The 25715-nt window shown below is 43.8% G+C and overlaps 1 protein-coding gene across 1 annotated transcript in view; it reads left to right on the forward strand.

Moving 5' to 3' along the window:
- Positions 1-25715, forward strand: part of MAL (mal, T cell differentiation protein (MAL blood group)) — a 106579-nt gene that overhangs the window by 53981 nt on the left and 26883 nt on the right. Inside the window, exon 2 of the mRNA XM_077282891.1 lies at positions 416-586. Coding sequence (XP_077139006.1) covers positions 416-586 — 171 coding nt within the window. The remainder of the gene's footprint in view (positions 1-415; positions 587-25715) is intronic.

The following is a 25715-nucleotide window of genomic DNA, read 5'->3' on the forward strand; positions in this document are numbered from 1 at the left end:
ACAATGACTGTTAATTTAGCATGTCTTAAAAAGGTTGTCCACTGCTGTAACATTGATGACCCATGCTTTGGACAGGTAGGGGTTTGACACCTAACACCCTGCTGATCAGCTGTTCTAGGTGCCATCGTGGACACCGAGACCAGCTGTTTGGTGAGGGTGCTGTGTGTCAGACCCCAACGGATCAGACATTGATGTCCTATCTACTAAGGGTAGGTCATCAATGCTAAAATAGTGGACAACCTCTTTAATATTCGATGTATTACATGAGAGCAAGATATCATATCCTGTTTCTGCTATATGCATTAGCATATGCAGCTAGGATCACTGACAGCATCGTCATTTTTATGTCAATGATATCTTTACATTTATACTATACATTTAGAGGCTATAAAATCTTCATTTTATTTCATTGCAGGTTTTCGGTGGTCTGGTATGGATTTTGGTAGCTTCTACTAGAGTGTATCCTCTTGCAATACTTCAAGGATGGGTCATGTTTGTTTCTGTCACTTTATTCGTATGCACAACCATTCTTCTGTTCATGTACATTGTGGGAGCTCATGGAGGAAAAGCAACTTGGACAACTCTGGTAAGATATGTACTACTGAATGAATGATGAAGCCTATTCTTATATAATTGTAATTACAACCGGTTTCTGGTGTAACAGCTTTTATGAATCGGCTTCATAGCCTTGTAGGCATCAAGGCCCACATAAAAATTGCACCGCTAGCCATCTAATCGCTGCCTCCATTCTGCAAAAACTGACTTTTAATCTAATATTCTATAGGGTACTTCAAATAAAAGGAGGAGTGGTATTCCAGTGAGACAAATATCATAAAATCTGAGGTTAACATTATTAGTCAAAAATTAAATATATTGTGATGGTAGAACCACCAGCGGTACATTAACCAACGCATTTTGACTTAAGAAACCTTAATCGTGGTTGATTTCTTAATTTGAAACACGTTAGTTAGTGTGCAGCTGGTGGTTCTACCATTACAACATTTTTAATTTTTGACAATTAAAGTTTTTCTTGAATTTGACTGTTTGTCTCGCTAGAATACCACCCCTCCTTTCATTTGAATCTTTGCCTCTTCCAGGCCTTTCCATTCGAGACTCCCTGCCTGCATCTTGACAATGTGGTGAGCTGATTTCCTTCTATTTTTCTCTCCATACAGGGTACTTTGTTCACCATACACCCCTTTTTTTTGCACATCTCTGCCTTCCTCAATGGTCATTAACAGCTGTACCTAGCTGTCAATCGCCAGTGAGGGAGGTAGATGCATGCAAAACTAGTGGGCAGAACAGTTCACTAAGCCAGTTTCACACCAAGTTTGATTAAACTTCAGTTTCTGCAGAATAGAGGCAGCGATTAGAGATACGATTTTTACACAAGCTTTATCCCCTATCCCCTACAGCGCTAGGTGATTAGTTTATAATGTCAATTTGGCCGGACAGGCGGTCTTCAAATATGCATGGATTTTTACAGGAAATCCTGGGTTGGGGTTGTATCACTGTGTTAGTTGAGAAGGGAGGGAGTATTTGGAGAATCATTACATACAGATGCAGACTTTACCAAGATATTTTGTTCAAAAGCAGTGGTGTACCTAGATTCCTATGTGCCCTGATGCAAAATTTAGACCGGCAATCACACCAGCATGTAGGCCAGTTGTATAGGCCCCTATAATAATGAACTCCATTCTGGCCCCTAATCTGTCATAATGTCCTCCATCTAGTAATAATAGTAAGGCAAACTGGGAAAAGGAAGAGCGCACGATAGGGATATAAATGCTAAAACAACACATAAATCAACATGGATCAGCTCACCTGGTGGTGTTGCAACAAAGTAACATGTAACAAACACATAGATCAGCTGCTGCAAGGCACGAGACTAAAGGACGAGAAAGAAAATATCCGGGTGAAGTGCACTGTATGTGCTGCTGATAATAGAATTCTACGGATATTATAATAATAATAATAATAATAATAATAATATTTTCCTTAGACACTTTATTTTAACAGGTTTACAAAGTCAACACATTTCGAGGACAACGCAGGACCTCTTCATCAGGACAAAAACCTAGTGGATCCTTGTAGTAGATGAACTTATTTTATATGTGGTCGCTCTTTTGAAAGAAAAAAAACCCCGCCAAACAGGCACATGATAATGTTAGAGTTCATCATATTAAAAAAAGATTAAAATGAAAAACAAAATCATCTGACTTATTTTAAAAGTAAATGCATTAGGATATAAAAACATTGAGCTGAAATTACTGAGAAACAACAAAAAAATAATAATTCATATAAAATAAATTCATCTACTACAAGGATCCACTAGGTTTTTGTCCCGATGAAGAGGTCCTGCGTTGACCTCGAAACGTGTTGACTTTGTAAACCTGTTACAATAAAGTGTCTAAGGAAAATATCCGTGGAATTCTATTATCAGCAGCTCATCCAGTGACACTTCACCCAGATATGATCTGGCAATAATGACATCTATCCTGTCATCTTTCTATAATAATGTTGCCTGTCCTGCATCCTATCCTGGTATATTTCCCCCTTCCTGGAACCCATCATGTAATAATGTCTCTTGTCCTGGCCTCTTCCTGTAAAAATGTCTCCCGTCCTGGGCCCCATCATGTAATAATATGCCTCATCCTGTAAAAATGTTCCCCAATCCGGTAATAATGTCCTCCATCCTTGTCCCTTCTCGTAATCATGTCCTCCATCCTGGCCCCTTCCTGTAGCAATGTCCCCCATTCTGACCACATAATACAATAATGTCCTCTGTCCTGGCTGCTAACTTTCCCCCGTCCTGCAATAATGTTCCCCATGATGATGTCCCCATGCTGGACCCTATCCTGTACTAATTTTTACCGCCCTATAATAATGTCATCCATCCTTGCCCCATCCTTGTAAAGATGTCCTCCATCATAGCCCCTTGCGGTAATAATAGCCCTCAGCTTGGCCCCTTCCTGTAGCTATGTTACCTGGAAACAGGAGTTTGGAGTACAAGCAGCTGAGATTATAAGCAAAGAATAAGTACTTGTTGAAGTTAAAAAACCTTTCAGTTTTAGGTTTGATACTTATTTTACACTTTTTTATTTTTTTTTTACATCTGACACTACCTAAGACTCAAATCAAGGTGTGTTTTTGACTGTACATTTATACTGTAGAGCACTAGTAAAGGACTAAGAGTGTGGCTTTTTTCGTTAGGCAAAGGGATAAAATGTCTGGAACATACCAAAAGAATGTTCTATTGTAAGACACACCTTAAAGAAAAAGCTGATTAAGTTGGTATGGCACTGAATGATTCATTACTTTGGCTCTGAACAATATGCATCTTATTAAAGAAGACACAGAATAAGGGAATAAAAATGTCACTTGACAGGTCTGTTCAGCCCTTCCTTTCAGTGCACAATAGACCGTATCTGCAATAGTTCTGTAAGACAGCACTACACAGCGTGTACATAAGTAGTAAGTGTCATACAACGGTTAAAGCCTAACCCCACTCAAACTCCCCTATCGCATACAGGTCCTTCTCAAAAAATTAGCATATAGTGTTAAATTTCATTATTTACCATAATGTAATGATTACAATTAAACTTTCATTATAGATTCATTATCCACCAACTGAAATTTGTCAGGTCTTTTATTGTTTTAATACTGATGATTTTGGCCTACAACTCCTGATAACCCAAAAAACCTGTCTCAATAAATTAGCATATTTCACCCGTCCAATCAAATAAAAGTGTTTTTTAATAACAAACAAAAAAAACATCAAATAATAATTTTCAGTTATGCACTCAATACTTGGTCGGGAATCCTTTGGCAGAAATGACTGCTTCAATGCGGCGTGGCATGGAGGCAATCAGCCTGTGACACTGCTGAGATGTTATGGAGGCCCAGGATGCTTCAATAGCGGCCTTAAGCTCATCCAGAGTGTTGGGTCTTGCGTCTCTCAACTTTCTCTTCACAATATCCCACAGATTCTCTATGGGGTTCAGGTCAGGAGAGTTGGCAGGCCAATTGAGCACAGTAATACCATGGTCAGTAAACCATTTACCAGTGGTTTTGGCACTGTGAGCAGGTGCCAGGTCGTGCTGAAAAATGAAATCTTCATCTCCATAAAGCATTTCAGCCGATGGAAGCATGAAGTGCTCCAAAATCTCCTGATAGCTAGCTGCATTGACCCTGCCCTTGATGAAACACAGTGGACCAACACCAGCAGCTGACATGGCACCCCACACCATCACTGACTGTGGGTACTTGACACTGGACTTCAGGCATTTTGGCATTTCCTTCTCCCCAGTCTTCCTCCAGACTCTGGCACCTTGATTTCCGAATGACATGCAAAATTTGCTTTCATCAGAAAAAAGTACTTGGGACCACTTAGCAACAGTCCAGTGCTGCTTCTCTGTAGCCCAGGTCAGGCGCTTCTGCCGCTGTTTATGGTTCAAAAGTGGCTTTACCTGGGGAATGCGGCACCTGTAGCCCATTTCCTGCACACGCCTGTGCACGGTGGCTCTGGATGTTTCCACACCAGACTCAGTCCACTGCTTCCTCAGGTTCCCCAAGGTCTGGAATCGGTCCTTCTCCACAATCTTCCTCAGGGTCCGGTCACCTCTTCTCGTTGTACAGCGTTTTCTGCCACATTGTTTCCTTCCAACAGACTTACCATTGAGGTGCCTTGATACAGCACTCTGGGAACAGCCTATTTGTTGAGAAATTTCTTTCTGGGTCTTACCCTCTTGCTTGAGGGTGTCAATGATGGCCTTCTTGACATCTGTCAGGTCGCTAGTCTTACCCATGATGGGGGTTTTGAGTATTGAACCAGGCAGGGAGTTTTTAAAAGCCTCAGGTATCTTTTGCATGTGTTTAGAGTTAATTAGTTGATTCAGAAGATTAGGGTAATAGGTCGTTTAGAGAACCTTTTCTTGATATGCTAATTTATTGAGACAGGTTTTTTGGGTTATCAGGAGTTGTATGCCAAAATCATCAGTATTAAAACAATAAAAGACCTGACAAATTTCAGTTGGTGGATAATGAATCTATAATATATGAAAGTTTAATTGTAATCATTACATTATGGTAAATAATGAAATTTAACACTATATGCTAATTTTTTGAGAAGGACCTGTATTATATGTTCTGGAGAATGCTAAAAATAAGGATTAAAACTTACAAACAACTTTTACTCTTTAACTGTGCAAAAAGTTAAGTAAATAAATAAATCATCACAAAATAAATATATATTTATGAAATTGAGAAAAAATGTAAATATAAAATGAACTCTAACAAACTAAATAACAATGAAAAAAACCTCTAACATAAAAAATATACAGTATGTATAATAGAAAAAGTTAAAGTCAATCCTACTAACCTGTCTATATCATCAGTAGCATAACTAGCAATTGCTAGCAGCAGTCACACTGACCATATATTAGTCTGGGACTAGTGATGAGCGAATAAACTCGTTACTTGAGATTTCTCGAGCATGCTCGGGTGTCCTCCGAGTACATTTTAGTGCTCGGAGATTTAGTTTTTCTTGCCGCAGCTGAATGATTTACATCTGTTAGCCAGCATAAGTACATGTGGCATGCTCGAGTAACGAGTATATTCGCTCATCACTACCTGGGACACAATATATATACATCCAAAAAATGCGAAATTTTGAAACCATAGGTTAAAAAAATGGAGCAGCAGCAACCATTGGAGCCTGCTACAGAATTTTTGTTTTTGGATCATGTTGAGACGCATTCTCCATAGTCTATAATATGAATGTTTGTTACATGAGAGTTTTGTAATAAAGTGTTAATATCATGACAAATATGGTACAAATTATTACCAGCCCCACTCTATCTGCCCTTACCACCTAAAATTAATAACTTTGTATGAAGGGACTTTATGCCTATTTTTGATCCTACATCCCAACTTATGGTGGAAGAGAAATTAAATAAAGATGTGATCCTTTGTTCTAAAGCGTTATAGCAAATGTATATGTAAGGAGATGAACATATCGTCCACGTTCGCCTTTGAAGACACCAGTATTGTTATGATGTATAATGTGAACTAAGATATGCATTATTGGTGATAATATTATGTTTTGCCCAACAGTAAGGAGAGTTAGAGTTAATGTTTGGGACTAGCCCAGAGTAGGAATGGCTAAGGTGAAGGGACATGGTACGTTTCCTGTTAGAACGTCAAATAGGGCCCAGCATTCCACAGAAACAGGCCTAAGGTCTGGTCAGTCAACAGAGCCAAGTGACATGGGTGTCCCTAAGTCCCTAACATGAGCGGAGACCGGGACAGAGGATAGCGAGATCCCTGTGGAGAGAAAAAGTAAGAGAGGTGACTGAAGCACAGAGTGATCGATCAGAGACAGGTTTTTGGACAAGATGCCTAGCAAGTTTATAACTCAGAGAGGTAACGGACAAAAACAGAATATAAAATGTAAGACGAGGAGAGTGCCCCAGGTGGCGGTTCCAAGGCGTCAGGCGCAGAGAAGTTAGGTACCGGCCATACTGGCAACCTTATCCCATAAGGGGAAGAGGAGGCAGGACTGCGGGTTGAAAACAGAATTCTCACTAGCTGAACTGTAGTACTGATTTGGGAGTTGGCTGAACTAATGAAGACAGAGATCAAGCGGGTAACAAGAAAGGAATTGAGACTGTATGTGAAAAACGCTTCGCATTGCAAAATAAAGGTTCATCAAGTTGTGTACCCGCTATGTAAACAAAAAGTTTATTTTTGACTGATGGTGTCCCTCATTTAACTGTCCAACATCTGGTCCTGGCCAGCATCATGCAGCCTGCAAGGGCATAGCACACCCATAGCACAAGACCACACACCCAGCCAGGACCCCCACCTTCATGTAACGTGCCGGACAGGGTCTTATTGGCAAATTTTGGCCTGGGGGCAAGAACAAAACAGTGTCTCATGATAAGCAGCCTATACTTTTTGGCTCTGATTCATTAAAGGGGTGGTCCAAAGCGAAATTTTATTTTACTCCTAAATCTCTAGCTCTTTAAAGTCATAATCTGATCTTTTTTTCTAATATACCGTACTTTAAAATACCCTATAATTCGCTTGATACTGTAACTACTTTATTTTTAGTTTCTACTACTTCCTCTTTGATGGCACATAATTGGAGAATCCAAGTGCATATTGGGATACTCAAATGATTCATCATCAGGGGACGGAGGCTGCAGTCACTGCCACAGTCTTTGCCCCCTCCCTGAAATGAAGCATCATCAGTGACTGTTTCAGGGGCTGGGATAGTCCCTGCTCTACTGAGCATGTGTAGTCTGTCAATTCTGATGGATGCTCTGTAGATTCCTGTCACTGTGCACTGTTCTTCTTAGCGCACAGTGACAATGTTCTCTCTCACCAGCACTGATTAGAAGTGATGAGCCGTCAACACAGCGCACTGTGATTGCACATTGTAAGTAAAGAATGAGTGAGCAGAGACCAGTGCTGCCCCCACAAGTGACATCGGATAAGAGATTCACAGGCACCACTGAACTGAACACTGGACTGGATTCCCACATATCCACTCATCTCTAGTTATATCCTTTTTATGCAGTAGACTACTTTGATACATTTAAAAATGTGGTGCAAATTTTGTTTAACCCCTTCATGACCTTAGACGTATCCATACATCTAGGTCGCCTGGTACTTATTGACTTTGGACGTATTGCTATATCATGGCGATTTTGTGTGCACAGGGGCTGTGCGCGTGCAATCACTGGAGGGTGTCAGCTGATTCTGACAGTTGACACCCAGCTCTCAGTGCCAGGAGCAGGATGACCATCGTTCCCGGCAATTTAATCCCCTAAATGATGGAATCACAGCATTTAGCAAGCAGGCATAGGGAAGAAAGCCCCTCTGACCCTGGATCAGGGCCCCTGCAACGTCATAGCAGGGGCCTGATCGTTGCCATGGTGACCCAATGTCGTCATGACAACATCTGGGTCACCAGGCACTAGCAAGTTACTTATATCATGCGCAATGCATGATGTACTGTAACCAAGGACGGAGACACGCTAGCAATTTTAAAATCGGTCCGACTTTGTTCCTGCAAAGTCAGACGAGTGTCATGCGTTTTTCATGCAAGTGCAATCCGATGTTTCACACCTAGCATCAGATTTACATCCGAATGCAGTCTGATTGCTATCCAAATTAAACCGCATTTTAATATGAGCCTTTTACACATACGGTTTTCCAAGGAAATATTCTCCAAGATATATATATATATATATATATATATATATATATATATATATATATATATATATATATATATATCTAATATATAAAGCTGAATGTGTGTATGGTGTGTGTGTATGTCCGGGATTGGCATCTGAACCGTCGCAGCTACAGCCACAAAATTTTATAGAAAGAACTGTGGGTCACAAGGACCCAAAAACGACCAAAAGATCCCAATATATATCCAAAAAATATCAACTTTATTAGTATATAATAATAACAAAGACATAACATATAAGGAACAGGTGAGGCATAATGCCGCAGGGTGTGCACAGACACCACCACAGAAGCATACTAAGGGGGCACGGAGCCGGGATAAAAGCATATACCCATCAATACACAAAAATAATTAATGGTAATGGACTGCATAGTATATTATTGAAAATGCCCTAGTAACATACTGCTGGAAACCCAGACAGCTATATGAATGGACAGCAGGCCAAAGTGCCAAAATATAATAGATAAATTACCTCAAAGAGCAGATGGGCAGAGTATATCCAGGGTTTCCAGCAGTATGTTACTAGGGCATTTTCAATAATATACTATGCAGTCCATTACCATTAATTATTTTTGTGTATTGATGGGTATATGCTTTTATCCCGGCTCCGTGCCCCCTTAGTATGCTTCTGTGGTGGTGTCTGTGCACACCCTGCGGCATTATGCCTCACCTGTTCCTTATATGTTATGTCTTTGTTATTATTATATACTAATAAAGTTGATATTTTTTGGATATATATTGGGATCTTTTGGTCGTTTTTGGGTCCTTGTGACCCACAGTTCTTTCTATATTCATTTTAGCGACTATCCTTGATTATTGGTCCGTATTATTTACAGGATACTTTTAGCATAGATTGTTTCATCTTTTGCTATGCTTCTTTTTTCTGTCATGTGTTTGGTTAGCCACAAAATTTTGCACAGTCACACGTCTGGACCCCGAGAGCGTCATAGGCTATGTTGTGAGGTGAAATTTTAACCCCGCGCTTTCCAATTCACCAAACAATTTTGCCCCTATCTACATAATGGGGAAAAGTGAAAGGAAAAGTGTTGGAGGCAAATTGACAGCTGCCAGATGTGAACAAGGGGGACTTAGAGAATGAGAGCGATGGCGCCAAAGAGTATATACTGTACAGTTGTTAAGATGGGCCCCGACATGGGATAATCACCACACCACCACGGGGATATGAACACACACACAAAATGCGCCACACACTACCACGTGCTCGAACACATATACCACCCTCAGCGCACATTTCACCACACATACACCAACCTCGCCACATAAAAGTCGAAACACAAAAGTCGCCGCTCAAAACTCGCCACGTGCAAAACTCTCCACATGCAAAACTCGCCACACGTGCAAAACTCACCTCATGGAAAACTCGCCACACGCAAAACTTGCACACGCGGAAAAATTGCCACATGCCCAAAAGTTGCAACACATGCAAAAGTTGCCTCACACAAAACTTGCACATACTCAAAAGGCACCACACATAAAACTCGCCACGCGCAAAACTCACCATGCGCAAAACTTGCTGCACACAACTTGCTACACTAACCTGTCACATGCAACTCGACACACAAAAAGTTGCTACACGCATGTCGCCACACAAAACTCATCTCACAAAAGTCGCTACATGCATGTCGCCACACGCAACTCAACACACACAACTTGACACACGAAACTCGCCCTAAAACACACACAAGTCTGGTATTATCCTTCAAAAATAAAAATCTGATTAATAAGCAGACAAACTACAAGAGCAACAAATGTACCATATAGGAATCCGGCAGCTGTCAGTCACATGACCAGTCTATTATGTGTATGTGTGAGCTAATATATACTGCCAGGGGGTGGGCTTACTGTTGGCTGGGGATTTATCAGGCTGCCAATTTAGCTTACAAATACTGAGGTAAAAATACTGACCAAATAACGTGTGAACGAGGTCTAATACAGAAGGAGATGACATACAGATATATACTATATACAGGAGGAGATGACACACAGGTATATACTATTTACAGGGGAGATGACACACAGGTATATACTATATACAGGAGGAGATGACACACAGATATATACTATATACAGGAGAGATGACACACAGGTATATACTATATAGAGGAGGAGATGACATACAGGTACATACTACATACAGGAGGAGATGACATACAGGTATATACTATATATAGGAGGAGATGACATACAGGTATATACTATATACAGGGGAGATGACACACAGCAGGTATATACTATATACAGGAGAGATGACATACAGGTATATACTATATACAGGAGATGACATACAGGTGTATACTATATACAGGAGATGACATACAGGTGTATACTATATATAAGGGAGATGACAAACATGTATATACTGAGGTGAAAATGAGAGGTGTGAGGTGAAAATGAAAAGGTGTGTGTGCAAAGTGAGAGGAGTTAGGAAAAATAGTGGAGTGATCGGAAAATGACAGATGTGAGGTCGAAATGACAAGTGTTAGGGGGGAATGAGAGGAGTGAGGGGGAAAATAAGAGGAGTAAGGGGGAAAATGAGAGGTGTGAGGGAGAAAATGAGAGATGTGCGGGGGAAAATGAAAGATGTGATGGGGAAAATGAGAGGCGTGATGGGAAAATAAGAGAAGTGAGGTGCTATAACTAACCACAGATATTTACTATGCCCAGGCAACGCCGGGCACTTCAGCTAGTGTGTATATATATATATATATATATATATATATATATATACATACATATATATATATATATATATATATATACAGTATATAGTTCTGGCAAAAATTAAGAGACCACCACATCAAAACCCCGTCATGGCCAGCCCATTCTCCAGGCCTAAACAAGAGGATGATTGATAGTCACAAGCCATCAAACAAAGAAAAACTGCAGAAATTTTGTGCCAGAAGCAGTGCGAAAGACTGGTGGAAAGCATGCCAAGACGCATGAAGGCTGTGATTAAAAATCATGGTTATTCCACAAAATATTGATTTCTGAACTCTTCCTGAGTTAAAACATTAATATTGTTGTTTCTAAATGATTATGAACTTGCTTTCTTTGCAATATTTGAGGTCTGAAAGCACTGTTGTTTTTTTTTATTTTGACTATTTTTCTTTGTCAGAAAAAAATACAAAATTTATTGCTTGGAAATTCGTAGACATGTCAGAAGTTTATAGACTAAAAGAACAATTTACATTTTACTTAAAAATATACCTATAAAGAGAAAAATCAGACAAACTGAACATTTTGCAGTGGTCTCTTAAATTTTGCCAGAACTGTATACATATGTATAGGGAGAGATTAGGTAGAGATACAGCTAGATATGAGATAGATAGATAGATAGATAGATAGATAGATAGATAGATAGATAGATAGATAGATAAAAACATCATACATATGCATCATACATCCGCCTGCCATTGATTGATTTAAATAGGAAGTGGATGTATAGTACACAGCTGCGGCTACTATCAGAAGACCGACAGCTCCGCAAGTGAGTGGATACAGTATGAGGAATGAGGGGAAGAATGTATGGGCAGCGGGGGTGATGGGTGCAAACATAGTATGGAGAGTGGGGGGATGTGTGAAAAGGCAGAATGGAGAGCAAGGAGGTAAACATACAGTTATGGCCTAAAGTGTTCATACCTTTGAAATTGTTCCAGGAAATTAAGTATTTCTCTCAGAAAATTATGCCATTACACATATTTTGTTTATTTATTTTTTGTGTATTGGAACAATGCAAAAAAAAACGTTGAATTGGACCTCATTTCACACAAAACCCCAAAAATGGGTCAGACAAAATTGTTGTCAATCTCAGCTTAATATTTGGGTGCACACCTGTTCGAATAAATAAGTGCAATCAATTGCTTCCTATAACCATCAACAAGCTTCTTACACCTCTCAATTGGAATTTTGGAGCACTCTTCTTTTGGAAACTGCTCCAAGTCTCTCGTATTTGAAGGGTGCCTTCTAGTGTTGAGCATTCCGATAGCGCAAGTATCGGGTATCGGCCGATATTTGCTGTATCGGAATTCCGATACCGAGTTCCGATATTTTTGTGATATCGGAAATCGGAATCGGAAGTTCCTAGTGTATGGTTCCCAGGGTCTGGAGGAGAGGAGACTCATCGAAGGTCCTAAACTCCTCATTCTTAGGAACGGAGGCTGCCGGTTAACACCGCTAGGTCCAGGGGCCGCCGGAGGGGTGAGTATATCCATATTTTTTATTTTAATTCTTTATTTTTTACATGAATATGGATCCCAGGGCCTGAAGGAGAGTTTCCTCTCCTTCAGACCCTGGGAACCGTCCAGGATAGCTTCCGATACTTGTGTCCTATTGACTTGTATTGGTATCGGGTATCGGTATCGGCAATATCCGATATTTTTCGGATATCGGCCGATACTATCCGATACCGATACTTTCAAGTATCGGAAGGTATCGCTCAACACTAGTGCCTTCTCCCAACAGCAATATTAAGATCTCTCCATAGGTTTTCAATGAAATTTAGATCACTGCTAGCCTCTTCAGACCTCTCCAGTGCTTTTTTTCCATCCATTTCTTGGTGCTTCTTGAAGTATGTTTTGAGTCATTGATCTGATGGAAGACCCATGATCAAGGACGCAAGCACAGCTTCATAACACTGGACTCTACATTGCGACCCAAAATCTGTTGGTAATCTCCAGATTTCATGATGTCTGGCATATATTCAAGGCATCCAGTGCCAGAGGCAGTAATTCAACCTCAAAACATCTTTGAACCTCCACCACATTTGACTGTAGGCACTGTGCTCTTTTCTTTGTAGGCCTCATTATGTTTTCAGTAAACAGTAGACTGATGTGCTTTATCATAAAGTTCTATCTTGGTCTGATCTGTCCAAAAGACACTTTCCCAGAAGGATTTTGCCTTACGTACATTTTGGCAAACTGCAGTCTAGCTTTTTATGTCTCTATCTCAGCAGTGGGGTCCTCTGGAGTCTCCTGCCATAAAGTTCCATTTAATTAAAATGTTGGCAGATTGTTTGCACTGACACTGATGCACCCTGAGCCTACAGGACAACTTGAATTTCTTTTGGAACTTTATTGGGGATGCTTAGTCACCATCTGAAGTATCCTGCTTAGCAAGCTTTCATCAATTTTTCTCTGCCGTCCACGTCCTGGGAGATTAGCTACAGTGCCATTGTTAATATTTTTCAACAATTTGGGTTCTCAAGTTCTCAACCAGTTCTGTTCTCCTTTTCCTGTTCTCTATGGTTAGCATGGCACACACAGACACACAATGCAGAGAAGTCAATTTCTCACCTTTTTATTTGTTTTTCAGTTGTGATTTTCATATTGCTCACATCTGTTACTTGCCACAGATGAGTTTGAACGAGCATCATATGTTTAAACAAAGTTGTTTACCTACTATTTTGGAACGGTGCCAACAATTTTGTTCTGCCCATTTTTGATGTTTTGAGTGAAATGAAATGATGTCCAATTTGCATTTTTTTCTCATTTTTCCTGTTATTCCAATACACAGAAAGGAAATAAACATATGTATAACAAAACTTGTATAATTGCAGTAATTTTCAGTGAGAAATACTTTTTAGTAACAATTTCAAGGGTGCCAATACTTTTGGCCATGGCTGTATGAGGAGACAGCAGCATGATTAGCAGGGGGATGTGAAAGGAGATAGTATAAGGAGGGATGTGGCAATGTGTAGGGAGAGTATTGGTGATAAGTCTGCAGTCATTCATTGTTACTGCAGACTTCTGAATTCTCACAGCATGCACTGCACGCTGTCAGGATTCTCTGGTGCCGACAGTGAGAGTAGGAAGTCACGAAACCACAAGTATGTGTATTGCATACATGTGGTCACGTACCAACTAGACATGCATGGCCTCACTCAATGAAAATGAATTGAGCGAGGCTGGCCGTATCTAGTCAGAATGTGGCCAGAAGTATACAAATCACATAATTGTGCTGACAAGACCATTCACTCTTGCCACTGGCAAGGGAGAATCTTAAAAATGTCCAGTGCATGCGCTGTGAGAATTCAGAAGTCTGCAGTCACCTATAGTGACTGCAGATTTTTATGTCAAACCTGGACAAGCCCTTTAATTATAAAATGAAGCACTTGAGCATACCAATCCTAACAGAGAGTAATATACTCACTGTCAGGATTAAAAGGGTTGTCCACTACTAGGAAAACCACTTCTCATACTCCAAACTTGACCCTCATAAAATAAAAGAGCCTATACTCACCTCCCATGCTGGCGCTGTTCCCGCTGTGTTGACACTCGCTCTTCCCTGGGCTTTTGTCCAGTTTCTGTGATAAGTGATCTTCACGCCCATTCAGTGCTGGCGTCACTGTCGCCGCCTTTGTACAAATTGAACATGAAGAGGAAATCAGGGTTGCGGCTAATCAATTAGACAGAAAGTGGGGACAGTTATGCCAGCGCTGATTGGGTGCCGGGATCATCTGGCAACTTCACTCATATGCGATTTTCATACTTACATTAACATGATAACTAGCTTTTCTTCTTGCTTTTCTCAGTTTTTCACTGAACATTGAGAGAATTAGGGATTGCAGCACATCGACAAGTGACTAATTGTGCAAATCGTATATGTGTTTGGCAATAGGGAGAGGCGCCAAGCTAAATTCTTGCCCTAGGTGCCGGAAAACCTACATACATCTCTGGGACCATATATATAACATATACAGGCTCAGTGCTGATCAGTCAATTGCAGGATTTTGTATTGTCTGTGGTCCCTCTGAGGTATAGAGAGATTTATTGCAGTAGACTGAACTTTCCTACAGATCTGGTGATGCTGGAGCCAATGATCTAGCACTGACAGAGCGACTCTGAAATTTCAGATTTCGGCAAAAAATCTCAGTGAGCATCCACAGTGCAACTGTTGACAATATACGGGACCTGGCCATGGATTCATTGGGAGGTGAGCAGCTTCCTGGTACCTCCTCACTGCACAGAGAGCAGAAGCTCACACTTAGGCCATGTGCACACGTTCAGGATTGTTAGCGTTTTTTTCGCGTTTTTTCGCTATAAAAACGTGATAAAAACGCGAAAAAAAACGCTTACATAAGCCTCCTATTATTTACAGGGTATTCCGCATTTTTGGTGCAAATGTTGCGATTTTTTCCGCGAAAAAATCGCATAGCGGAAAAAAAAGCAACATGTTCATTAAAAATGCGGAATTGCAGGGGATTCCGCACACCTAGGGGTCCATTGATCTGCTTACTTCCCGCACGGGGCTGTGCACACCATGCGGGAAGTAAGCAGATTATATGCGGTTGGTACCCAGGGTGGAGGAGAGGAGACTCTCCTCCACGCACTGGGCACCATATAAGTGGTCAAAAAATAAGAAATAAAATAATAAACAGTCCTATACTCACCCTCGATGTCTTGCCGCCTCCTCGCACGCTGCCGTTCGGTTTCTGTACCTGGTGTGCGCTGAAGGACCTCGCCGAATGACGTCACTGTCCTGTGATTGGTCGTGAGCGGTCATGTGACCGCTCACGTGACCGTGACGTCACGGGAGGTCCTGTGCGCACAGACCAGCTATACGGAACGGACGCCGGTGAGATGTCTGGGTGAGTATAAGCATTTTTTTATTTTTTTTATTATTTTTAAACATTCTATCTTTTACTATAGATGCTGCATAGGCAGCATCTATAGTAAAAAGTTGGTCACACTTGTCAAACGCTATGTTTGACAAGTGTGACCAACCTGTCAGTCAGTTTTCCAAGCGATGCTACAGATCGCAGGGAAAACTTTAGCATTCTGCAAGCTAATTACGCTTGCAGAATGCTAAAAAAACGCGAAAAAAACGGAAAAAAAACGCAAAAAAAAAATGCGGATTTCTTGCAGAAAATTTCCGGTTTTCTTCAGGAATTTTCTGCAAGAAATCCGCAACGTGTGCACATACCCTTACTGATGCCTCCTGTCTGTCCCTCCCACAAGCTCCTCTATGGCAGGAAGAAGTTGCAGCCAGGAGCTACCTACACTACAGCAGATCGCTGCACACAAGGTGCAGAGTGGCAGTATCTTCACCACTGCAATACGGCTGGCCTGCACATATACAACAGAGCCCCCCGGTGGCCTTAATCAGTGGCTTAGTGACTGGTCCAGGGGGCATATGCCCCTCTGCTCTGGGCCTGATCAACCCCACTGCCAGGACGCAGGAAACAAATAACTCACCCATGGCTACCACCATGCGCCACTTTACATATACAGTAGTGCTCAAAAGTTTACATACCAGAGCAGAATTTTTGCTTTATTGGCCCTTTTTGAGAGAATATGAATGATTACACCAACACTTTTTCTCCACTTATGGTTAGTGGTTGGGTGAAGCCATTTATTGTCAAACTACTGTGTTTTCTCTTTTTAAATCATAATGACAACCCAAAACATCCAAATGACCCTGATCAAAAGTTTACATACCCCATTTCTTAATACATCAATGACAGCTTGAAGTCGTTTGTGGAAGTTGTGAATGAGGTTCATTTTTCTTCAAGTGCCTCCTTATTGTGCATAATAATAATAATCTTTATATAGCGCTTATATTATATTACGCAGCGCTTTAAAGACATTATCATCACTGTCCCCAATGGGGCTCACAATCTAAATACCCTATCAGTATGTCTTTGGAATGTGGGAGGAAACCGGAGTTCCCAGAGGAAACCCACGCAAACATGGAGAGAACATACAAACTCTTTGCAGATGTTGTCACTGTCCCCAATGGGGCTCACAATCTATATTCCCTATCAGTATGTCTTTGGAATGTGGGAAGAAACCGGAGTGCCCAGAGGAAACCCACGCAAACATGGAGAGAACATACAAACTCTTTGCAGATATTGTCCTTGGTGGGATTTGAACCCAGGACTCCAGCGCTGCAAGGCTAACCACTAAGCCACCGTGATGCCCAACATCTTGAAACAGCTACACCGCTAGTTTTCAGAGAGTCCAGTATTTCAGCTGATGTTATTTGTGGGTTTTTCTTTGCATCCCGAAGAATTTTCCTGGACAAAATTTTTTGTTGCTAATCACAGTTTGAGCACTGCTGACTGGCATTATCAATTCCTTGGATATCTTTTTGTATCCCTTTCCTGTTTTATAGAGTTCAACTACCTTTTTCCCGTACATCCGTTGACAATTCTTTTGCTTTCCCCATGACTCACAGTCCAGAAATGTCAGTGGCTGGATGAAAGATGCAAGAGTCTGTCTGGATCCCAGAAACTCACTCAGCTTTTATGCACAAACAGATTGGAAGCAAACAGGTCACAGGTGAGGATGTTACCTTAAGTAGCAATTCAAACCCATTTGTGTCAACTTCTGAGCATGTTATCAGGCCAAAATCACCAGGATACATAAACTTTTGATCAGGGTCAATTGGATGTTTTGGGTTGTCATTATGATTTAAAAAGTGAAAACACAGTAGTTTGACAATAAATGGCTTCACCCAACCACTAACCACGAGTGTAGAAAAAGTTTTGGTGTAATCATTCATGTTCTCTGAAAAAAAGCCAAAAAAAGCAAAAATTCTGCCAGGGTATGTAAACTTTTGAGCACAACTGTATGTTGGGCAAAGTTAACATATTTAGTGTTAGGGCTGGCGGAACGCACCGAGTATATTTAGATATCATACACCCAGCTCTCCAGCCTGCTCTCCTGCCTTGTCTGTCTATGAAGTGCACATAGTACATCACCCAACTTTCCATACAGACTTTCCTCTGCTCCTAGCATTCACATGGTATGTTCATGCACCTAGCTCTCCAGCCTGCTCTCCTGCCTTGTCTGTCTATGAAGTGCACATAGTACATCACCCAACTTTCCACACAAACTTTCCTCTGCTCCTAGCATTCACATGGTATGCCTTTCAGCTAACCCCAGCTTACCCCAGTGTTATTTATGACCTTGTTTAGTCTGGCTTGATTGTATGCATCTAGTCCACCCTTAATTCTTTGACCAAGATGAGCAGAGACCACTCCTCTCTGTTTCACACCTGAATGCACTTAGTTGTTCATATATTGCATAGCACAAGTCTGCAATGACTTCAGTCTGAAGTGTGATTCCTATAAGTGTGTCCTAGAAGTGTGAAGATTAATTTAGAATTAAAACCTGAATTGAACCAGAAGGGAACTGAAGGTAACTGGCAAGTCACTGTAAACAATGTTTCTGTTTGTTTTTTACTTTCTCCCCTATAATCCTTCACTTTCTGCTAACTCCCCTAATCCCTGCACCTAGTAAGGAACTGTTCATCTCTTCTTCAATCCTCCCCATCCATCTCACCTCCTCCTCAGAACTGTTCCTCAACATACAATCCTCTATCTCCAAGCACAGACAGCCACCTCATGCCCTCTCCAGCTCCCACCTTCTAAGGGTACGTGTCCATGTTCAGGATGGCCGGCGCTTTGGACGGAGCGGAAAACTCGCTCCGCCCCCTTCTGTAGACGCGATAATGCCGGATGTGTTCATTGCACACATCCGGAATCATCGCACCCCACACATAGGGCTCTGTGTTTTACCTTGCGGCGGCGCAGCGTCGCCGCAAGGTAAACAGACATGCTGCGTTCTAAAAAGATGCGCTGCATGTCCAGAATTGCAGGGCCGCCGGATGCGTGTTACCACGCATAGTGGAGACGGGATTACATAAAATCCCCTCCACTGTGCTGTAACATCTGGACGCTGCGGATTGAACGCTGCGGCTCCACGCAGCGTTCAATCCGCAGCTATTCCGGATGTAATACGGCCTGTGGACACATACCCTTACACTTTCTCTGCTCCTTCTCACTGCTGGTGATATCTCTCCAAATCCTGGTCCTCCTCACCACATCCCCACAGTCAGTTCTACCTCCCATCCACGCGCCATCACAAATTTCCTTAACCTCTCTAACCTTATACTCATTCGCCCAGCCCTCACTTCCCCAGTCCCACTAACAGGAGCTCTGTGGAATGCTCGCTCTGTCTGCAACAAGCTTTCTTACATCCATTAACTTTTTATTACTCACAAACTTTCCTTCCTCACCATCATCGAAACCTGGCTCACCCCTTCTGACACAGCCTCTCCTGCTGCACTCTCGTATGGTGGCTTCCACCTTTCTCACACACCCCGCCCCAGCAGCAAGCATGGCGGAGGAGATGGTTTTCTCCTGTCAGATAACTGCTCCTTCACCCCAATCCCACTGCCACCCTCTGTTACCCTCCCTTCCTTTGAGGTGCACTCTGTGCGCATCTACTCCCCCTCCAACCTCCAACTGGCTGTCATTTACCATCACCCAGGGCCAGCCACCACCTTCTTTGACCACTTCACCACCTGGCTACTTCATTTCCTTTCTGCGGACATCTCCACTATCATCATGGGCGACTTCAACATCCCCATTGACACTTCCCTCTCAGCTGCCACTAAACTTCTATCTCTCACTTCCTCCTCCGGCCTCACTCAATGGTCTTCTGCAGCCACTCACAAAGATGGTCACACACTAGACCTCATCTTCACCCGCCTCTGCTCCCTATCTAACCTCTCTAACTCACCTCTTCCTCTTTCTGACCACAATCTACTCACATTCTCTTCCCTCTCCACTCCTTGTCTACAGTCCCCACCCCACAAACTTGCACACCCTCGCAGAAATCTTAAACACCTTGATCTACACTCACTCTCTGAATCCCTCCTCCCTCTCACAGACATAAGTTCCCTACACAATGCGGATGATGCTGCCTCTCTATATAACACCACAATAGCTGCAGCTTTGGAATCTCTTGCCCCTCTCACACATACCAAAATTCACAAAATCAACAGACAGCCCTGGCACACCAGACTGACCAAAGAACTGAGGCGAGGTTTCAGGGCTGCTGAGAGGAGATGGAAAAGATCCCACTTCATCGCATTCAAACAGTCCCTCACTACTTTCAAGACTACACTCACACTCGCCACAGCAAAACAAACCTACTTCTCATCTCTCATGTCCTCCCTGTCTCACAACCTAAACGGTTATTCAACACCTTCAACTCTCTCCTCTGTCCCCCAGCACCTCCTCCCTCCCCACTCATCTCAGCTGAAGACTTTGCCTCCTTTTCAAGCAGAAGATTGAGAACATCAGAGACAGTTTTAGTCGACAACCCCCAGAGCCCTTCCTCCCAACTACCCAGCCCTCCACCTCCAAAACCAACTTCTCCACCATTACAGAAGATCGACTCTCCACTCTACTCTCAAGATCGCATCTCACCAGCTGTGCACTTGACCCGATCCCTTCCCACTTCATCCCAAACCTCGCCACAGTCTTCATCCCAACTCTAACACATCTCTTCAACCTATCACTAACAACTGGTGTTTTCCCCTCAAGCTTTAAACATGCCTCAATCACACCTATCCTCAAAAAGCCTTCTCTTGACCCATCCTCTGTATCTAGCTATCACCCTATATCACTTCTCCCCTATGCCTCAAAACTACTGGAACAACACGTCCATCTTGAACTGTCCTCCCATCTTTCTTCCTGCTCCCTCTTCGACCGCTTACAATCAGGCTTCCGGTCACACCACTCCACTGAAACTGCCCTAACTAAGGTCACCAATGACCAATTAACCGCCAAGAGCAAGCAACACTACTCTATCCTCCTCCTCCTGGACCTGTCCTCTGCCTTTGACACAGTGGACCATTCCCTATTACTACAGACCCTCTCATCCCTTGGCATCACAGACTTGGCCCTATCCTGGATCTCGTCATACCTAACTGACCGAACATTCAGCATCTCCCATTCACACACCACCTCCTCACCTCGCCCCCTATCTGTCGGAGTCCCGCAAAGTTCAGTTCTAGGACCCCTGCTCTTCTCCATTTACACTTTTGGCCTGGGACAGCTCATAGAATCACACGGTTTTCAGTATCATCTCTATACTGATGACACACAGATCTACATCTCTGGACCAGATATCACCACCCTACTAACCAGAATCCCTCAATGTCTATCTGCTATTTCATCCTTCTGCTCCGCTAGATTTCTAAAACTTAACATGGACAAAACAGAATTCATTGTCTTTCCCCCATCTCACGCGACACCCCCCAACGAACCTATCCATTACAGTAAACGGCTGCCCACTCTCCCCAGTCCCACAGGCTCGCTGCCTCGGGGTAATTCTTAACACTGATCTCTCCTTCAAACGGCATATCCAAACCCTTTCCATTTCTGCCACCTTCAACTCAAAAATATTTCATGGATCCGTACATTCCTAAACCAAGAATCTGCAAAAACCCTAGTCCATGCCCTCATCATCTCCCGCCTCGACTACTGTAACCTCCTGCTCTGTGGCCTCCCCTCTAACACTCTCGCACCCCTCCAATCTATTCTAAACTCAGCTGTCCGACTAATCCACCTGTCCCCCCTCTATTCCGCAGCCTCTCCCCTCTGTCAATTCCTTCACTGGCTCCCCATTACCCAGAGACTTCAGTACAAAAGACTAACCATGACATACAAGGCCATCCACAACCTGTCTCCTCCATACATCTATGACCTCGTCTCCCGGTACTTTCCTGCACGCAACCGCCGATCCTCACAAGATCATCTCTACTCCCCTCTTATCTCCTCTTCCCACAATCGCATACAAGATTTCTCTCGTGCATCACCCCTACTCTGGAACTCTCTACCACAACATATCAGACTTTCACCTACCATCAAAACCTTCAAAAAGAACCTGAAGACCTACCTCTTCCGACAAGCCTACAGAAAACTGGGACATGTGTACCGGCTTTAGGAGGGACACATGAAAGGTGTCGGTGATACCTAGGCGTGGAGGAAGGGCCAGACGGTAGACCACAGTGTTAACCTGTTCGAGGACCTTGAAGGGACCCAAGTAGCGAAGTGCAAACTTAGTGGACTCAACCCGCAGCCTGATTTTACGGGCGGAGAGCCACACTTAGTCACCAGGAGCAAAGGTCGGCGTGTGGCGCCGATGTGTATCGGTGGAGGACCTCATTCTCTCCTTGGAGACCCGGATGGCATCCTGAGTGCGGTCCCAAATGTCCCGTGCCTCCACAGCCCAGTCTGCCACCCTGGAGTCGGCGGAAGACACGGGCATAGGCACAGGAACTTGTGGATGCTGACCGTAATTAAGGAGGAATGGAGTCTGACCAGTGGAGTCGGCTACGGTGTTGTTAAGCGCAAACTCTGCCCACGGTAGCAAGGATGCCCAGTCATCCTGCCTGGTCGAAACAAAATGTCGCAGATATGTGACCAAGGTCTGGTTGGCCCTCTCTACCAACCCATTCGTCTCGGGATGATATGCTGAAGAGAGATGCAACTCAATGCTGAGTAGATGACAAAGCTCTCTCCAGAACCGAGACGCAAATTGGGGACCCGGTCACTGACAATTTTGTCTGGTATACTGTGTAGGCGAAAGATATGTTTGATAAACAACGCTGCCAGAGCCCGTGCAGAAGGTAACCGTGGAAGAGGCACCAAATACACCATTTTGGAAAAATGGTCGCTGATCACCCAAATAATGGTGCAGCCACAGGACTTGGGTAAGCCCACCACAAAGTCCATCCCAACCATCTCCCAGGGCCTGTCTGCCACCGGCAGGGGATAAAGTAACCCAGCTGGCCGTTGTCGAGGAGACTTATTTTTGGCGCAGGAGACACACACCTGAATATAGCCTCCAACGTCACGGGCCATATGTGGCCACCAGTATGTCCTTACCAGAAGCTCAGATGTCCTTTTAGTCCCAAAGTGTCCAACCACCCTGGACGAGTGAGCCCAAGAGAGAACCTCTGGTCACAAATTTGCTGGCACAAAAGTCTTGCCCGGGGGCACGGACTCTAGCGAAACCGGAGCCATGGTCCTCAGGCTCTCAAAAGGGACAATAAGCTGAGGTTCCTCCTCCTCCGCTGATGACATTACGGAGCGGGAGAGAGCATCGGCACGAATGTTCTTCTCCCCGGAGAGAAAATGAAGGGTGAAATGGAACCGGGAGAAGAACAGGGACCATCTGGCCTGGTGAGAATTTAGCTGCTGGGCAGTCTGAATATAGACCAAATTCTTGTGGTTGGTGAAAACTTGGAAGGGAAAACAAGCCCCCTCCAAGAGGTGTCTCCACTCCGAGAAGGCCAGCTTCATAGCTAGCAACTCCCTGCCCCCGATGTAATAATTCCTCTCCGCCGGTGTGAAGGTCTTAGAGAAAAAGATGCAGGGATGCTTCCGACCTTGAGCATCCTTTTGGAATAGGACTGCTCCAGCACCGACAGATAAGGCATGCACATCCATTATGAAAGATTTATCTACATCAGGGCGATGTAGAATGGGAGCGCTAGCAAAGTGGGACTTAATAGAGAGGAAGGCCTTGGAGACCTACTCCGACCACAATTTGGGATTTGCTCCCTTTTTGGTGAGGGCAACCAAAGGAGCTACCAAAGTTGAGAAGTGGGGAATGAACTGGCGATACTAATTAATGAACCCCATAAATCACTGCACCGCTTTGAAAGAATGGGGTTCCTGCCAGTCCATCACAACCTGTAGCTTGGCAGGATCCATAGCCAATCCTTGGGCCGAGATGATATAGCCCAAGAAAGGCAAAGACTCCTGCTCAAACACACACTTCTCCAACTTGGCATAGAGGGAATTTGCCCTTAGGAGGTCGAAGACTTTGCAAACATCTCTCCGGTGGGAGTCTATATCTAGAGAGTAGATGAGAATATCATCCAGGTAGACTACAACCGAGGTGGAGAGCATATCCCGGAAGATGTCGTTTACAAAGTCTTGGAAAACGGCTGGGGCATTACAGAGCCCAAAGGGCATCACCAGATATTCATAGTGCCCATCCCTGGTGTTAAAAGCCGTCTTCCATTCGTCCCCCTCACGGATGCGAATCAGGTTGTAAGCACACCGCAGATCTAGTTTAGTAAACACTCTTGCTCCCCGAAGTCTGTCAAATAGCTCAGATATCAGGGGCAATGGGTACTGGTTCTTAACGGTGATGGCGCTAAGACCCCTGTAATCTATGCATGGACATAATTCTCTGTTCTTCTTCTGCACGAAGAAGAACCCAGCCCCTGCAGGTCACACAGACTTCCTAATGAATCCCCTTGCCAGATTCTCCTGGATGTACTGAGACATTGCCTCCATCTCTGGGAGAGACAATGGGTAGACTCTACCCCGGGGAGGCTCAGCACCAGGCAAGAAGTCAATAGGACAGTCATAGGGGCGGTGAGGCGGAAGAGTCTCCGCATCCCTTTTGGAGAACCCGTCCACATAGGGCCAATATTGCTTGGGGAGAGAGGAGAGATATGCGGGTACCTCAGTAGTAGCAACCTGAATGCATTCCCTCTGATGTCTACCCCCACAAGATTCACTCCATCCCAAAATCCTGCCTGTGGACCACTCAATATGAGGAGAGTGGTACAGTAGCCAAGGTATCCCTAACAGGACCTCATCAATTCCCTCAGGAATGACGAGCAGAGATTATCTCCTGATGAGATGGCGACATGGATAGAGTAAAGGGAATGGTCTGGTGTGTAATCCGAGAGGGCAGTGTCGACCCATTCACCACTCGTACGGTCACTGGTTGGGCAAGCATCACCAGAGGTATTGCGAGTTGTTGGGCAAAGGCAGAAGACATAAAATTGCCCTCCACCCCGGAATCCACGCAAAGCTCTACCGAATGAGCGGATGGGCCAATGGTAATTGTCCCCTTAAAGGACAATTTGGAGGCAAACGTCGCCGTTTCTAGTGTAACTCCACCTACTGCCACTAGACGCTGACTTTTCCCCGACCGCTGTGGACATCTGGTGGCAAGATGTCCTGTCTGCCGGCAAACAAGACAGACCCTAAGTGCATGAGCGGTCCGGGACTTAGATCCCACTCGTGACACCTCCATGGCCTCATGTGACTTGGGCACCTGGACTGGAGATTCCAAAGGTTTGGCGAAGGTGGGAGCCAGCCGAAACCTCTGCCTACACTGGGCTCGCTCTAACCTCCGCTCGTTAAAACGAAGGTTAATATGAGTAGACACAGCTATTAGCTCCTCCGGTGAGGCAGGAATCTCCCTAGTGGCCCGAGCATCCCTAGCATGGTCAGCTAGCCCTCTCCAAAATATAGGGATGAGGGCTTTATCCGACCACTCCAGCTCAGATGCTAAGGTGCAGAAGTGGACGGCAAAATGGCTGACCAAGGACGAGCCCTGAGTCAATGCCAACAGTTGAAGCGCCATATCATGGGTGACTCGAGGTCCTAATAAGACCTGTTTCAGAGTGCTCAGAAACAGCAGAGCACTCTGCACTAGGGTTGAGCGAAACGGATCGGACAAATTCAAAAATTGCCGAATTTCGGCAAAGTCGGGTTTCATGAAACCCGACCCGATCCCAGTGTGGGATCGGCCATGAGGTCGTCGGTCTTCGCGCCAAAGTCGCGTTTCGTATGACGCTTTCAGCGCCATTTTTCAGCCAATGAAGG

This window comes from Ranitomeya variabilis, chromosome 2 (genome assembly GCF_051348905.1).
Source record: "Ranitomeya variabilis isolate aRanVar5 chromosome 2, aRanVar5.hap1, whole genome shotgun sequence".
NCBI classification, from domain to species: Eukaryota; Metazoa; Chordata; class Amphibia; order Anura; family Dendrobatidae; genus Ranitomeya; species Ranitomeya variabilis.